At 39.4% G+C, this 17,716-nt stretch overlaps 1 protein-coding gene across 3 annotated transcripts in view; it reads left to right on the top strand.

The window, feature by feature from the left end:
* LOC143035048 (protein spire homolog 1-like) overlaps positions 1-16,940 on the top strand; it is a 579,804-nt gene extending 562,864 nt beyond the window's left edge. The window contains exons 12-20 of one of the 3 annotated variants that reach the window (XM_076201516.1): positions 1,204-1,414; positions 1,858-2,084; positions 2,973-3,212; positions 4,893-5,021; positions 5,526-5,621; positions 6,399-6,586; positions 9,518-9,589; positions 11,719-11,790; positions 11,938-16,940. In XM_076201516.1, the coding sequence (XP_076057631.1) occupies positions 1,204-1,414; positions 1,858-2,084; positions 2,973-3,212; positions 4,893-5,021; positions 5,526-5,621; positions 6,399-6,586; positions 9,518-9,589; positions 11,719-11,790; positions 11,938-12,178 (1,476 nt within the window). In that variant the 3' untranslated portion in view covers positions 12,179-16,940. The remainder of the gene's footprint in view (positions 1-1,203; positions 1,415-1,857; positions 2,085-2,972; positions 3,213-4,892; positions 5,022-5,525; positions 5,622-6,398; positions 6,587-9,517; positions 9,590-11,718; positions 11,791-11,937) is intronic. The other 2 variants (XM_076201517.1, XM_076201518.1) reach the window with 2 other exon arrangements.
* The last annotated feature ends 776 nt before the right edge of the window (positions 16,941-17,716 follow it).

Raw genomic sequence — 17,716 nt, 5'->3', positions numbered from 1 at the left:
TTTCTTTCCGCTGAAGAGGATCACAGCCAGTGATCGAAATATACGGAAATCGTTATTTCCTTTCTTTTCTTAATCCAATCAACAGTGGGTTTTTAGTATATATATATATATATATATATATATATATATATATATATATACTGTATATGTGTGTGTGTGTGTATTTAGTATTTTGCAGGAGGAGAGCTATGCTCATGGTGACCCGCTGTTGTCTTTCCGCATCCAGTTTTTTCTTTAAAGTCATGTATAGTTTTAGCACCCACTGTTTCCTCTTCCAGTTTGTTCCAGATATCTGTCTGGAAAGCTGTTTTTTCAGATTTCTTCTGTAACTTTCTTAATTTTCTTCTCGTGTCCTCTTGTATTTCTTCTGTGCCATTTTAGTAGGTCATCCCTTTCATAATTCTGTAAAGGGTTATCAAATCGCCTCTTTCTCTTCTTTGTTCTAAGGTTGGTAAATTTAGTTTGTCCAATATTTGTTCGTATGTTAAATTGCAGTGTTGGTGCCATCTTTGAATACCTTCTATTTTTTTTTTTTTTTTTTTTAAACTAGGTGTCCATAGAGACGCTGCGAATTCCAATTTTGGTCTTGTCAGTGTAACTAGTATTTCCTGTCCCATTTCTTCAAACATGTTCGTTGATTAATTATTTCCAATTTTGAGAGGCTTAGTAGTATAACTAATATAGAATTAATTAAACATTTTGCAAGGTATCTTGTATATACATCCTTATTGACAGTGAGTTAACATTTACCAGTGAAAGGGTTCATTGGTTTGGCCGTCCAGCCTGTGCTGCAAAAGTTTCTTCTTTCAGCTGAATGATTAAACCGAGACGAGGCAGATTGATTTTATTTTTTTCTTTCGAGTTTTTCCTTCGGCAAAATGCATAGGTGTGGGAGCCTCTCTTAGCTGAATGAAATCATCTGACGGTGCTTGCAAATCGTGTCATAAAATTAAGAATTAAGACTATATCGCTGTCAGTTCATGATTTTTCGGAGTCCTTTGAGGTCGGATCGGTTAGGTTAGTATAAGAAAGGAGGTGCCACGGAATGGCCGAAATATTCAAACAACCGCCACACCGACAGCGATATCTTATTTGTTTTCCATTTCATTTATGTATTATTATAATTATTACCATTATTATTATCATTAGTAGTAGTAGTAGTAGTAGTAGTAGTATTGTTCTTATTGGACCGTATATTCACAGGATGACGACGACGACGACTTGAGCGATATTCCACCATCAAGCCCTCGCCTGCCGCAGCACAAGTTCTGCCCGAACGCCAACGCGTCCCCCAGCAAGGGGAGTCCGGAGAAGAACGGCACCGCTGCCGGAGGCGCTGTCGGCGGCCACACCGAGTTTGTGGAGACGTCGTCCGGGATCAAGTCTCCGGTGGCGTCTCCTGTCTCCAGGATGGGTAAGATTGATTGATTTAATTTTTGGATCACGTGAAGAATCGTCACCCCAGACTTCGTCGGGGTGACAATTCCTCATGCGGGCTATCCTAGAGTGACAGTTCTTCATGTAGGCTGTCCTGGTTGTGTATTTACCTAGTTGTATTATACGGGAAGGGAGGTATGTGTTTATGTCTGTGTGTATACCTAATGTATTTACCTAATTGTAGTATACAGGATAGTAGCAATGATTGATGGGTCTCGTCTCCTATTCTCTAATTTTCTAACATACCCAGACTCAAATTCATGTACAGTTCCAACTTGATCTATATCTTTAGATTAAGTTGGAACTGTGTGCCCCTATATCACTCAAGGAAGAGATATTGTGTTGTTGTTAAGGTGATATCACACCCATGGATTGCAATGGTTAGATCCAAGAGCTTACGTTTTTTGCAACTTTGTGCAGCATATGACCTTGCCACCTACGGGAGCAACAGCACCCCAGAGAGACGCCACTCCATCACCGTCTGCGAGTCTCCTCTTCGACCTTCTTCAAAGCCTCCGTCAGCCGTATGCTCGCCATCACAGTCACCTTCAAAGCAGTCACCCACCAACTCATCACCACCAGATTCTCCCACATACCGACACTTTGTGGCCTCAGCGTCACAGACCCAAAGAGACTTCCTGTCTTCGGTAAGCTATATTTTAATTCTTTCATAATTTCTAAGAGTAGCAAAAGAAAAAAGAAGAAAAAAAAGAACTTCAAAAGGTGGCTCTAATAGAAAAATTAATAAAAATAAATGAATAAATAAAGGGTATCACTCAACTGCTCAGCTGAAAAAAATATTCTACCTAGGTCCCACATGGGCAGAGCTTGTTTCAAAAATACACACAAATTACAACACACCTAAGTAAGGTACAGAAATCAACAACAGTTGCACACAGACACCCATGGATCATGTACATATGGAGACTGAAGTTTTCTATTGATGTTGTCACCTTGACATGTGTGGCACACAATACATAACATCCACTAAACAAAACCCACAGTATCGATCTCACTACATAATTGTCCACCTACCAACACACAGGTGCATTAAACCAACTCCTCCTGAGCCATATCTTCTTGTGACATGGTGTTTGCATGTGGTGCAAATGCACAGGATCCTTGAAGGTGCTCCACATCACTGGCAAGCATCAGTAGCACAGAAACAAGTGCCAAAATATTGTTTTCCAGTGCAAAAAATCTCAGTGACATAAGTGTGAATTGTAAAGAGCATCACTCAGTCACATAGTTCTTCTTTAACCCCGTCCTTACTAAAGATGGTGTTGTGAAAGTGAATAGAATAGTGTAGCAGCAACCAGAATGAAGAGATAAGTACAGCCCAATATGGAGGAGACACGGAGATCTGAAGCCTGACATTTATGTGGTTTCAGCTTTCATTACTAATTTTCATATAAACCCGGAAAGTGCATCACCATAGCTGAGGGGTTAAAGTTGTTGACAAAGTAATGTGTTATTGTTTAGGGTAGTGAAGAATCTGTACTAGTGTGTAATAACTCCTCTCCTTTCTTTTCCAGTCCCACTTCTCTAGTCGTCTGGACTGTTTGTCCCTCACTTTAGAAGAAGTTGTCCATATCCGCAATGTTCTCACGAAAGCAGATCTGGAGTCACTCCCCCTTGATCTAACTATCAAGGAGGACATGGCCAAGGGCAAGGTTTGTTTCCTGTGCATGAAGACCAGGTTTAGCTTCTTCGGTCCACGAGGGCAAGAATGTCGGCTGTGCAAGAGACTAGTCTGCAAAAAGTGCGTCTCAAAGGTATGTACAGAGGCTTGATTTTAATTTATTATTAGTTATGTCAATATATTATTGTCAATTTATTATTATTTATTATTTACCTATTTGTTTATTATTTAACTATACCTATGCATTTATTTATTTCATTTTTTATTTATATTATCATAGTTTTTATCTTTTATTCATTTATCATAATTTTTTCCGCATCCAACCTAGTTATGGACCAAAAGGTCTCCTGTCAGCATGCTCCTCCTTTGTAATCCTTTCATAGTTTATGCCCCTTGATATAGTCTCCTCTGTAAAACAACAGAAACATTGAAGACAGGGAAAAATCTCTTCAGGCTGCACTAAAATATCATTCACACATAACCACTCCCTAACCCCACAACCCCCACCCACTCTCTTCCATCCATCACAGTATAATCTCTACACAGCCATTCTCCATTCATCACTATCTTCTGCTTTCTCCATTCCTTCTGTAATTTACTAAATGGAAAGCAATAAATTTGACCCTATTAACTGGTAATACATACAAACTGATACATATGTACCAAAAGGCTTTTTCACTCCTTATAAGAGTGTGACCAATAGTATAACTTTTTTTTATTTATATATATATATATATATATTTTTTTTTTTTCTATTTATTTACTTTTTTTTTTTTTTTTTTTTTTGCTGAAGCCAAATGATTTTATTCAACTACAGCTGATAGTTTGTCACCTCATTCAAAATAACAGTATGAGCTTCTGTTCTAGAAAACAATACAATATCATACCTATTGACACCCATTCAAGAACTCATTCATTGTCCCTCATATTGTAGTGCCTCATAGATGAAAAGTCATCCCTGTCCCCTGCCACAAGGCTTGGGTTAGAGGCAATACAGCAAGACACTGTACTACCACAGCAGGGCCTAACAGTCAAATCTGATTTACTGGTTTACCCCCAGTAATGAAGCAGCCTTGCTGTGGATGTGCTGTGTCTTGCGACACTGCTTCTGACCCAGGGCAGTGGACAAGATGTAAGGATGACCTGTCATCCAGGAGGTGCCAAGATAAGGAGGAGGGAAGAGGGTAGAGGAGAGTGTGAAATATGTAGAGGATGGAATGGGTGGGAGTGGTTCTATGCCTTTGTTTTTTGGCTACCTCCCATGTAAGGGGGAAAAAGCCTTTGGTATATGTATGTACTTGATTATATTGCTACACCCAATCCATTCCAGAAATATACAAAGCAGACAAGAACAACCCTTCAGACTGTGCCATTTCCTCAGCCACTTATAACCACTCTTGAATGGGGAAGAGGGACCAAACAACACAATATCACATAACACATCCATACATACATACATATATCAAGGCTTTTTCCCCCTTACAAGGGAGGTAGCCAAAAAGAAAAAGGCATAAAATCATTCCCACCCATTCCATCCCTAAATACACTCCACTCCCCTCCACCCTCCCTCCCATCTTAGCACCTCCTGGATGTCGGATCATCCCTGAACCTTGTCCACTGCCCTGGATCAGAGGCAGTGTCGCAAGTCACATCCATACAACACTATATTCACACTCAGACCACAAAGCAGTCACTCCAAGACTGACCACCCAACTGTTCCAGCAACCCCTCCAGACATGAAATATATGTCTTATCTTATCACTTAATCAATTGCTTCATAGGCAATCACTGATCAATCACACAATCACTACAGATGCGTATCCCTACGGAGCACTTCTCCAACATCCCGGTGTTTGCTCTCACGCCACACGCCCTTTCTCCACGGGATGATGATGAAGATGGTTCAGTATCCCTTCCAAGGGCTTTCTTATCCAGACTACAGGTAACGTTCAAGAATGTATTAGATTTTATGTTATATGAAGCAGTCTCTAGTGATAGTTTTAGTTCTCAAATAGTGGTATGGGCCAGATAGCTTGCTTTTTTACTGAATACCTCCAAAAAATTACAAGATTTAATTGTCACTGTCCACAAGCGTCCAGGGCTTGCAACTGACACTGATCGAGAGGGCAGAAGCTAAAAAATGTTATTGTCCAGCAATGAATTTATAAAATAGAAAAAAAAAGTATGATTAATGTTTTGATAGTTTATGCCCAGTAAGTCATATGTTAGTTCCTGGAGTTGTGTGCTCAAGACAATCTTTTACAATACCCTTCCTTTGTAGGCTGACTTAATAGGATTGTAGTGTTTCTAGAAAATATCAGCATAGCACTGGGACAAAGTTCTTTTAGGGATTAAGAAAAAAAAAAGATAAAGGTAAACATTGTCCCTGGCTGCATGCCATATAGTGTTTCAGCGTACCCTGTTCTAGCTGTTGATTCCTTTCCAGTCCTCTCTGCCTGGCAGCGTCCTTAAAAAAGTGCAGGTAAAAAAGCACCAAAGGCAAAAAAGCCTGAAATGGATAAAGTCCATCCTAGACTACCAGGTACCAAAAGCCCTCACTCACAGCCCCACGTAGCTTTGACGCTCGTGTTGGTTTGAAGCTTAGCTCAAGTAGCAAGAGCTGGCAACCTCTCACTTGCTTCATTTACCTCTTCCTTCTCACTAGGGGTGCAGCCCTGTGAGCTGGTGCTCTGTCCCCAGACCGGGCCCAGGATCTCGACCAAGAGATGTATGGGCCTAGTCGGTGGCTGTTGCTGCATTTCTTGATGCTGTAGGGTTCCTGCAGAGAGAACCCTGTGGCTGCAAATTAATACTGAATAAATTCTCTTGGGCTGCCCCTCTCCGGGTGATTGCCCATCCCCCTCACGTGGCACCAACTAGCTTAAGCCTTTCCATGGAATGAAAGGCCTTTCTACTTTGGCTTGCCTTCATTTTGTAGATAAATTTTTTTCTTGATAAAGGTCAGGATGAAGCATCTTACAGTGCTCTCGTCTGTGTGGGCAGGATCGCCTGTAACTTCCCTCAGCTTAAAAGATGAATAATTTTGTTTGTGATTTGATGATATACGAGTGTGAAGAGCATGATCTATCTGCCTGCCTGCTTAGCTGAACTTTATAAGGTTGTTTATATTTTGTATGAGCTCGTGAGAAAAAAAATCAAAACACTATTTTCACAATGACCTCTTAGATGATCACAGCTTGGTAGAACTATTGACTAGTCAGTTTATACACATTAACGAATTGTTCTTATGAAGTGTGTAATGAGTAATGTGTGCCAACTAGAAATACTCTTGACACTAACTGCAGGATCTACTCTGCAGGAATTTTCTATGCCCAGCACAAGTGGTGGTGGTGGCGGTGGTAGTGGTAGCAGCAGCAGTGATCGCCGAAGTAGTCTCAGCGGAAGCGTAGGTTCCGCTCCCTCATCCCCAACTCCAGGCAGAAGTGACGGACCCATGTCACTTCCCGTGCAGCCGCCAGCTCCTATGGTTAATGAAGCCATTCGCAAGTAAGTCTTTGCTTAACATCTGTCTTGCATGTGGCTTTCTGTGATGCTGTCTGCAACGTCTGTGATGACCACATTAACAATGAATGAACTCACAGATATGATAAATTGTGATTATCCATTCTCCACTTCTATTCTATGCTTTGTTTATCAATTAACAATGCTTGCTGCTTGTATCATATGCAATCGGTTCTCAAACATTGATGTTAACAATCCTGCAGTTAATGTTATTAGAAACTGGTGGCCCCATACCTCCCTCAGAGTGCTTTCCACAACCTTGTTCAAGAACATGTGTTCACACTCACCCATGTACTTTAGGTTACAGACCTACTGGTCAGAGTTATAGAACAAATTTATGATAATTTTTTTTTTTTTTTTTCCCTTTTCCTTTCCTCGCCATCTTTCCTCAGCAGAGGTTGCAAATCAAAGTTTGAGAACCCTGGTTGTATTGAATGTGCTTTTTGTCAATCCCTTCATTACAGTGACAAACAAAGTTTTGTTCTGGCGATTACTGCCAATCTATTCAGCTGGATACTGGACAGAGGAAGATGGTGATTGTTCAAAATTCTGTCTTATGAATCTCCCTTCACCAGAATAAAATCAAGTTGAAACCAACCAGGAAAATATGATGAATATATATCACTGTAGTGAAGGGATTGGTCTTTGTATTTTGTGAAGCCTAATGTTCTAATTCTGCTTATTCTCTCCTTGCCATATTACCGGTATGTGATCTCCTGGCATCCTGCATGTATGCTTGCAACCCTCCATGGCTTCCTCTACACCTCACAATCAATATGAACATTCTCTCCTTTCCTCCCTCCCTCATCCTTTTATCTTTATCATTGACTTTTATTTTCTATATCATACAACCCCTTCCCTTCCTTTCCTTCCTCTTCACCATTCCGCTTGTAGTTTCATCTCCCTCCATACATTCATCATTTCTTCTCTTGACCTCCTCTTTCGTAACTGTTTTCTTCCTCGTTTGGCATACTTGCACCTAATTCTCCACCTTGGCCACATGGTTCTTGCCTATCTTTTTCATGCAATTTTGTTCCTCATATCTGTCTTTTACTTCCCATCCACTATTTCCAACTCTCCTCCTACCATGAGGAACTCCCCAATCATAAACTTTCCCTCCAACCACTCCATCTCCACTAGCCACTCTCTCTCTACCATCCACTCTCCTTCCATCAACCACTTTTCACCTACCACCCACACTACCCCCATAACTTGCACCACCTCTGTCACCAACTCTATTTCCACTACACCTCCTCCACTCCTCTCTTCCACCTTTACCTCAATTCCTTGTTCCACCCATTCCTCCCTTTCACCCTCTGGGCAACCCTTTTCCCCACCAATCGCCTGTTCCTACCGATTTCCGTCCCAATCCTCTTTTACACCTCCTTCAACCTCCTGTCCCCTTCCCTATTCTCCACCTCAACCCACTCATAATTCATGCCCACATTCAACCTTACTCCCCACACATCCACACTCCCAATTCTCTCTGCCCCGAAATTCTTCGCCTCTACTTCCCCACCACTCTCCATTCCCTTCACCTTACTCCGTATCCTCCCGTACATTCTCCCACATTGGACAAATATTCTATTCCTCCCCTCAAACCTCATCCTCCCCATCCTCTATACATTCCTTTTCTTCTCCACTTCCCCATTTGCCATCATTAAATGCTCTGACTTCTTCCACCCAATCCACTTTTCCACCTTTGCCACCCCCATCATCCTCCCCATTCCTGGAATACCCCACCTTCCCCATCTCCCCATCCCCACCTCCCAACTCACCTTCTTCTGGCTCCCCAATCATGCGGCTTTGATTGTCACACTGGTTATCTTGTAATTGCCTGTCCCCATTTATCACTCCACTTCCCTCTCCTTCTCGAGTGCTCTAGCCGTACTTCTCATTTCTTCAACCATTTCCTGTTCTGAACCCATTTCTCATTGGGAAACAAACCTATTTCCTGCTCCAAACCCCCTTTTACAATTCCTTCCTCACTTCCCATTCCAACTCTTGTTTATTCTCTAAATATGCTTCCCGTTCCTTCCCCACTTTGTTCCCCAACAACTACACTTCCTTTTCTGAATCCATTTTCTACTCCAATCCCATTTCTCACCCACTTTCCACCCATTCTATATCCCACTTTTTTTTTTTTTTCCTTTCCCTTTCTCTCATTTTGAATCTCATCTCCACAATTTCCCCATCCTTCCTTCTTCCTACCCCTTTTAAAATTTCCCATATTTGGGATTAATTCTCCCATCCCTCCCTTCACCATATTTCACTCATCATTTTCAATGTTTCCTCCATGAGTTGTCACTCACTTTTTACTCATTCTCCCCATTCATTCTTGTTTCATTATCCACCCTACACACCACCTATCATTCACCTGTCACCCACAATCCTTCCCTCATTCCCCCCATCTCCTTATTCCAATTTTTTCACCTCCCCATTCCTTGCTGCCATTTCATATCTCCCTTTCCCACACCTCCATCATTAACCCACCTTCACATTCTCATCCTCCTGAGCCCCTACATTTATTATCAATTTTATTTATTTATTTTTTATTATTTACTTCTTCCTATCATCTTTCCATTATTGATTCCATTTCTTCTTCATCTGTCCCTCCCAACATTTTTCCTTCACATTTCTTTCTTCTTCTATCTTTGCATTGTTATTCCTTTTATCATGTTACCTCTCCCCCTCCTCATCTGTTCCACTCATTTATCCCCTTTCCTACTTCTCCCTCTTCCTTTCTTTGATTCCATAATCACTCTTCATTCCCCAACTGTTCATCCTATTTATTCTTCTACCATCTCTCCCCTCTCCTGTCTTCCACCCTCATCTCTGATTTTTCCCCTCCCCCATTCCCCACCACATTCTGGATGTGGGCCTCCTGCCTGCCACGGCTTGTACATTCTTCTGCAGACGAGCTACACGACGCTGCATAACTTTCCGATGCTGCAGGAACGACGCCGCCTTGATGGTCTTGCGTGAAAAGTTAGTAGTAGGGTGCAACCTGCTTCCCTATATCTCCTGGTTGGAAGTAGTAATGTTGACATTGTTTTCCATCCTTAGGGAGTACATATAACATGCGCTTACCAAACTGGTAATTATTCACCCTTATTCATTTGCTTCTCCCTTTTTCTCCTCCCCCCCTGTCCCCATATGAGGCATTGACTGCACAAGTTTTATAGTCAAATTTGGGGGCCTCAGTGACACACCTACCTACCAATCAGGTAGCATTCTTATATCATTGAAAACTAATTTGTATTGTAAAGCAATATTCATCACTTTTAACTTCTTTATCCCTCCTTTCTGCTACCCACCCTCTTTAAATTTTTCCTTTACCACTCTTCAATACAATATTCCCAAAGGTGTTGGTTAATTTTGTCCCACAACATTTACTCTATCTTTAGTGACATCCCCGTGGGTCAGTCACTATATTTCATTATGATTGGAGACTAATTTCCACTCAAAAGAGAAATGCTGATCACTTCTAACTTCTGCTACCCATCATTGATGACAAAATACAATCTATCTTACAGACAAAAAGAGTTATCATGATGACCAGCATTTTAAATGCCTCTAATGGGAAATATCAGCCCGTTGGGTACACAAATCAAGTTTGGGAGATGCAGGAATACATATATCATTGTTTCCCCCTTACACGGGAAGTAGCCAAAGTCAAAAATCATAAATCCACTCCCACTCATTTCATCCCCACATACTCCACTCCCATTCACCACCCTTCCCTCCCTCTTTTCTTGACTCCTCCTGGATGATGGGTCGTCCCTGCATCTCGCCCATTGGGAGATATAGGCTATAATAACCAGTCTCATGTAAACTGAACAAGTTATTACACACACACATCATTTTTACTTACTCAGACTGTGATACATCTTTTATTTCTATAATTTTTGTTCATGCCTACCTACTGTTCAGTGTTGTTGCTTTAATGGGATTTTGTTCTGGTTTGATATGCATGATTTGGGGTGTTATGACATTGTTACTGATTATCACTATTTAATGGAAAGTGCTTTCTTTGATGGAATGCTTGCAAGACTGTGGTCATTTTATTGGAATAAACACCATGTGAGGACAGAGATTGTTACAGCTTTTTAAAGTACATAGTCATAATACATGTGATATAGTGTAACGCCAAACACACACACACACACACACCCTATTGGGAGGCTAGGATGGTGCCCCTCATAGAGGGCTTTGTAGCATGGAATTTAATGAACCATGCCTTTGGTTCAACTTCGCCGGTGGCAGGATTTGAACCACCCACACCTCGACCTACGCCGCAGGTAACGACACCCTAACCCACTCAGGCCGCGAGTAATACATGTGACAGAGATTAAATAAGAGGAATGTGGGGAGGATGGGAGGGAGGGAGGTAGATAGTGGGGAGAGGGGTCACTGAATACTAGGAAAGGTTAAGAAGGTGGACCAAATGTCTGGAAACAGAAAGCTTAAGGATAAGATAGAATAATTGACTGGGTGAAGGACATTAGCTCACAATTAAGGAACAAAAGGAAGAAGAAAATAAGAAGGGTTAGCAATTGTCTACTGACGATGGACATTGACCTTGGGCTTGTTCAGTATCTCACCCCACCTGATTCCTTTAATACCCATTGCCAACAAAATTTTAAGTTTTCCCTAGTTGCCCTCCAAACTCCCTTTTTCCTCTCAAGGTCATTGTCACTCCTCAGTAGATAATTGCTCACCCTTCTTATTTTCGTTTCTTGGTTGTGAGCTAATATTCTTCACCCAGTCATTTGTTTCATCTTATCCTTAACTTTTCCTGTTCCCAGACATTTGGTCCACTTCTCGTTAATATTTCCTAGTATTCAATGACCCCTCTCTGCCTCCCACCGTCCCTACCTCCTTCCTTGTAATTAATTTCAGTCATGAGTATTATGACTATGCACTTGAAAAGGCTGTAATGATCAAAACATCATACTAATAAAGGTTCCATCCTCACATCATGTTTATTTTTATACTTGTTGGCAACTACCACTTTCACACACACTGTGGTCATTGCATGTGCATGCCTTCCTCTTTGTGCATGGCCAACAATTGTATTTAATATTAAGCCATTTTCTTTTTTGGGTGTTCTTTAGGCGTAAGCTGGTTCGAGCACGCACTATTGCTCGCTTTCGTGACATCCCATGGCAATATGACTTATATCTTCAGTAAGTTCAAGATTTCTATTAACTGGTTCACTTAAATTTCCTTCTAATATGCAGTTACATGCAGTTTATTGTTGTTGAAACTTATTAAACCAAGAAGCTTTATTTATAGAGATATCAAAATCACTAATTATGAATTTATTGTAACAGAAAACAACTGGCAAGATCGAAAACAAATAGGGATGAGGACCGTATCCGTGGAGAGCTGATGTGTGTCTGTGGAGACTGCAAAGCAATGGTATTGCATATCATCCTTTCTATCAAGACTAGGCGGGACCATGTAGGAATGACCAATGGCAGCGGTGCCGGAAGCACCGGAAGCACCAGCAGCTCCCAGCAGGAGAATGCACGTCTCAATCTTCACCTAAATCTCACTCCTGTTTACCAGTAAGGTTTTGCCAAGAAACTTGGAGAATCATGGGTAGACACTGGAGTCGTATTTATTATACTTAAAGCATATGAAAATTATTGAGTACTGAAATTTCAAACAATAAGTGAAATGGAGTTTTCAAAGAGTTACACGTACTACAGAAAGCAGTTGACCAAAGGATTCTGAATAATGTAAATATGTTTTCTTGTTTGTGTTGAGTCCTTATGGATATAAAAGATAAAAAATTATATTGATGGAGAAAGTAATGTAAGCCTTGAGGGACTAAGTTAGTCTCGAGAATTTTTGTGCCTGAATTAATATTAGTTCATTGATGGAAAGAAGCAACCACCATTAAGTCACTGGAAATATGTTTATAGAGAATCAGTGTGAATTGATATTTATACTACTAATATATGTGATATGATATTCACATTTCATTAAGAAAAATTATTTCCAAAAGTATTACTGCAAGGATATTTTTTTTTCTAATAGATTTTGCAAATGTGACACTTGTCATGAAGTTACACAAGCATTTGCTTTAAGATCATGCTACTACTACTACTACTACAGCCCCAAATTTTACTTGTGGTTAGTCATCTAAATGTGTTTGCCTTGTATAACCCATATCACTTTCAGCTTCATCCTACTTTGATGTAGATTCAGGAGAGCTCTTGTCTTGTTCTAGATCATTTTCAAAACCAACTGACTGGTGTTGCAGGCTATTTCAGTTGCCACTTCTCCAGCAGCTGATAAAAAGAGCAAAGGCTACCCTCAAGGGAGAACTCTCAAGTATCACTCGTAGTATCCTGAATGTATGTATTATACTTGAACTTGAAAATGTTATGTGAAATGGTGATGGAAAAGTTGTCAAAGGTTTAAGAAATCAAAGTTTATCTGGTGTTAAATTGGTTGTTGTGATAAATACTGTTGATAGGGCTATCAGAAGTCCAAGGATAAGGAAATAGTATCATAACTGATTATGATGATGCTACATGTTGGATATCAAATGATAAAAGAGCAATTCTAAAACCACCACAAAGAGATAAGAGTAGTTCAAAGAATATTCATTAATGAATGAATTATTGTGCTCATAAGTTGTGTAGCAACTCCTAATTGTTTGTGCTTTCACTCACTGAGTTATCATTGTGTGCTAATTTTTTGGTCCCATGATGTTATTTTTTTGGCTTATTTTGTTCCAAGTTACTTCCAGAGGAAGTTTGTTTTTCTTAGGGAAGTGTGTGATGTAATGGGTGGTGGAGAAGTTGATGGGCAAGTTGCAGGAGGGGAGTTGAGAGTTATGGGAGTTTTAATCTTTATGTGCCACCATTTTTTTTTTCCTTACTTTTTTTTTTTATTATTTTCTTGGAAAATAACCACAGCATGTTTGAATGCTGGATTTGATAAGTATTGTAAGCCATGTTTACTATTGAGGTTTTGCTTGATTACCCTCAAACTGATATGGTATTTGCTTTGCTATGGAAACCCCAATTTTCTGGTGGGACTTGCATAGCTTGTCTGTAATATATATATACATATAGATACATATATATCATTTCTCAGTTGTGTCCATGGATAGTGTAGACATTGCCATATACTTGCTCTTCCTTTAACAAGAAATGCTGTTTTTCTCCCATCTTCCTTCCCCCTCTGCCAGGTATCATCATGATTAGTGTCATCATCATTCAACTCGTAATGTACTTTTCATAGTCCATGTGTTTTTCTATTCTACTCCATTTAAGTTCATTCTTGTGTCTTCATTTCCCCACATGTCATTTCTTCTTCTAGCTCTTTGGCATGTGGCCTCTATGTGGAAGAGCATGTCGAGAAATTCCCTTGACACGTGTGTACAAAATTCCATCCAAAGGTTTGCCCTGGAGAACCGCTTGGTGGTCCGAGTCCTTTGTCCATATTTCATCTGAGAAGATTTAGGTGCAAAGTCAAGTATACTTGAAGGAACTGTATTCAGTTTTTGTATTACATGATTGAGAGATGTGTACAGATGTTCTTTTACATTTTCTGCTGTTTGTAAGGCAAATGTTACTGTACGTGTAGTGAGAATATTAAAAAAAAAATTGTTTATACTCAAGAACAATTAATAAACATTTACTGGGCATTCCATCAACTGGAGAGTGGCTAAAAGCTCATCATACAATAAGTTTGTAAATGTGGGGGTTGTGTGTGTGTACACATGAGTGTTTATGTGTCTGTGTGTGTGTGCATGTGTGCATCATGTATGTACAGATGAAAGGTTAAACTCAACATGAAAATGGAAGTTTTAAGTAAATCTTCTTTGATCACCCAGAAATTAAACACTTTAAAGTAGGTTAAAACTTTGACAAAATAGAGTGGTTGAGATTGGGTTTCGCTGTTTACAACAGTGAATATAAAACTGGATGAAGAATTACAACAAAGGCCTCCAACCTCCAAGCATCTGTACATAAAGATAATACAGCACAAACCCATGATGGAAACTTGAGAAAATAAAAGTATATAAACAGTGTGTAGCAAAATAACAGGACTGATTGAATGTGTTATGGCATTGGCAACATTCAGTTGTATTTGGATGGCTTGGTAAACCCACAAAAGAACACAGCATTATTTGTCACCTCATTGGAAATAAAATACATAAACCTGAATGCTGTGTCTTTTTCTTTGTGGCAGTGTATACTTGTATATTCACAAAAGCTTTGATGTACTTGGTATATAACTGCTGCAGTTGATAGGGTAAAAAAAATTATACTGAAAGACAGGATTACATAAACATTAGTAGAATTGTTTAGTAATTCTAGTTAGTACATATTTCAGTATTATATATATATATATTATGGAGATTAATGTATGTAAACTACTCATTCAGGAAGTGAATATTCAATTCTCTTGTGCATGTTTATGTATGTATGCATACATATGTGCATATAACACTTACACAAGGACCAGTGACAGGTACCTATGAGTGGTGGTCTGGCAAGGAAGAATGAAGGCTTGTTATCCTCTCCGTGGATTTCTTTTGAGTGGAAAATCAGGGCATGGGGAATCTGGAAAGGAGCATAATTTCTGCAGGGTTGTAAAATGCCCAATCCTCTCTCATCGTGCCAGGTTAACTTGTCTTCAAGGATAGGATAGCAACCTCCCCTAGTAAGGAAACTTGTTACAGTGTGTGTGTGAGTGTGTGTGTTTGTTCCTCTCCTAATTGTTGTATATGAAGTGGGAGCTGTGTTTATGGAGTCCTGTCTCCACATATATAACCTTGCCTTAAATTAATCTATGTTGTTTTCTGGGCTTATATTTCCATCCAACTTGTTCCACAAATCCATAATATACACAAGCTGTACTTCTTAACTTTTTCCCCCACTTTTTTATAACAACCTTTTGTTGATCTTTCATCCCATTCCAGCAGATCCTCTCTGCCCATTTTCTGTGTACCTTTTTCTGATCTAAATATCATTATCAGGTCATCTCTCTTTTTGCTCCTCCTGTGTGTGAAGTCCTAGTTTTTTCAGTCTCTCTTCATATGTCTCATCATTTTGGCTCTGAATATTCTTAGTTGCTGCTCTTTGTATTCTTCCTGTGTTTCTTTTATTTTTCTTTGATTGTGATGACCACACAACAGCTGCATGTATCAATCTGGGCTGAATTAGACTTTCATTTACTTTTTTCACGTCTTCATCTATGTATTGAGGACACTTATTTTTCAGCAACTTTAAAATTCCCTCTTGTCCTTTTTAAAAGACTTTCCAATGATAGATCATCCCTGATCAAGAATCCATAATTCCTTTTCCTCTTTTGGCCTTGCAATCGATTCATCTCCCATTTTACTTCGACCTTATTCCAAGATATTTTGTATTGAAGTTCATTGTCCACTCCTGGCTCTATTCATAAACTTTATCTAGGTTTTCTGAGGTAGTTTACATTCTTCTTCACTTTTCACTTTCATAATCTTGGCATTATCTGCAAATAAGGTTCCATAGTTACCTATTACATTTATCATCGATATACAGAAGGAACATTACCAGTGCCAGAACAAAGTCCTGTGGTACCCCACTAGTCACCTCTTTCTACTCAGACTTTTCTTCTTTCACCGTTGTTTCTTCACATCTGTTACTTAGTCTTTTGCCCAGTCCAATGTATTCCCCTTAAAGCCTGTTTTCTAACCTCCCTGTTAATATCTTATGCAGCGCCTTGTCAAAATCATTTTCCAAATCCAAGTATACACAATCCAACTAACCTTCTCTCAGCACAACCACTCAAATAAAAATATTAGCAGGCTAGTTAGAAAAAACTCTCATTTTCTGAATCCAAATTGAGTATCCATCAAGATTCCTTTCTTCCCCAAGAGAGTGAGTGTGTGTGCGTGTGTTTGTACGTGTTTTAAACAATTTAGCTGCTTGTGTCACTTTTTGAGTATATGACATTGTTCCTGTGTCATAGACTAGGGGAGATATAGACCATCATGTGCATCATCCTAGTTTAGTGTGTGACCAGTTTTACCTCTTTATTGTGGGGTTGGAAGTCCCAACTAACAACTGCAATGGCATAAGCCAGTGCAACACATCTGTTTACCAGATCATTTAATATTTCACTCCTCCAATTTGGGAATTACAACAACTAATTATGCCAAATGTTACAATTTGTGAAAGTCTGTAAATATTTTATTGATGATAATAAAAAACAGGATTCTAAAAGTTATCATTTTATTATGTACAAAATCAGACCATATTGAATAGTCATTGTATATATATATCATAGTTAAGATGTTTAATAATAATAAAGTCTATGTTGAAAATTGTTTTTTCTTAACATAATGATCAGATATAATTGTCATTTGAAGAAGAAAATTTGCAAAACAACCCATTCAAACAAAACTCTCTGATACGAGACAACAACAATCCCCTAGTTTAAAAATATTAAGAGACCACATGCTCGCAGGTGGATGGGAGTGGAATGGGTGGGAGTGCGTGTGACTTTTGACTTGGCTACCTCCTTTATAAGGGGAAAAATCCTTGGTATATGGATGGATACACATGCACCCTAATGACCAAACCTTTTTACCTAACATCATGAGCTCAAAACAGTCATTGGTATTGGTGCAATACTGTCAAAGATGAGATATGGTGAACTGTCAGCAACAGCATACTATGAATTCAAATAAAATTCTTTGAGTTAGGGGTTTTAACCTCAGTTGATAAAATCATCTGGCAATAGACAAAAGAACATGTTACCTGTTAATGATGCCACCTCCCCTTTCCACAGTAATGACACAGAAGAAGCAATAAAGAAATTAGTAAAGCTCTAAAGCTGAAGGTCCAGACAAGATTCCAAACATCCACCTCAAACTGCCACAAGAGCCTTAACTGATATTGTCAACTACTAGCTAAACGACATTCCAAACCTCTGGAAAATAGCTCATAATAATACCAATCTTGAAGCCAAACAATATATATACATATATACATATATATATATATATATATAATATGGTGAACCAACGAAAAGACTAGATGTGAGTAGGGTTGAATCGCCATTAGGTGTCATCCCAAAAAAGAGCTGCAACATACATAG

This window comes from Oratosquilla oratoria, chromosome 18 (assembly GCF_046742065.1).
Source record: "Oratosquilla oratoria isolate Oo_2021 chromosome 18, ASM4674206v1, whole genome shotgun sequence".
In the NCBI taxonomy this organism is placed as follows: domain Eukaryota; kingdom Metazoa; phylum Arthropoda; class Malacostraca; order Stomatopoda; family Squillidae; genus Oratosquilla; species Oratosquilla oratoria.
This window is presented reverse-complemented; position numbering and strand designations above follow the sequence as displayed.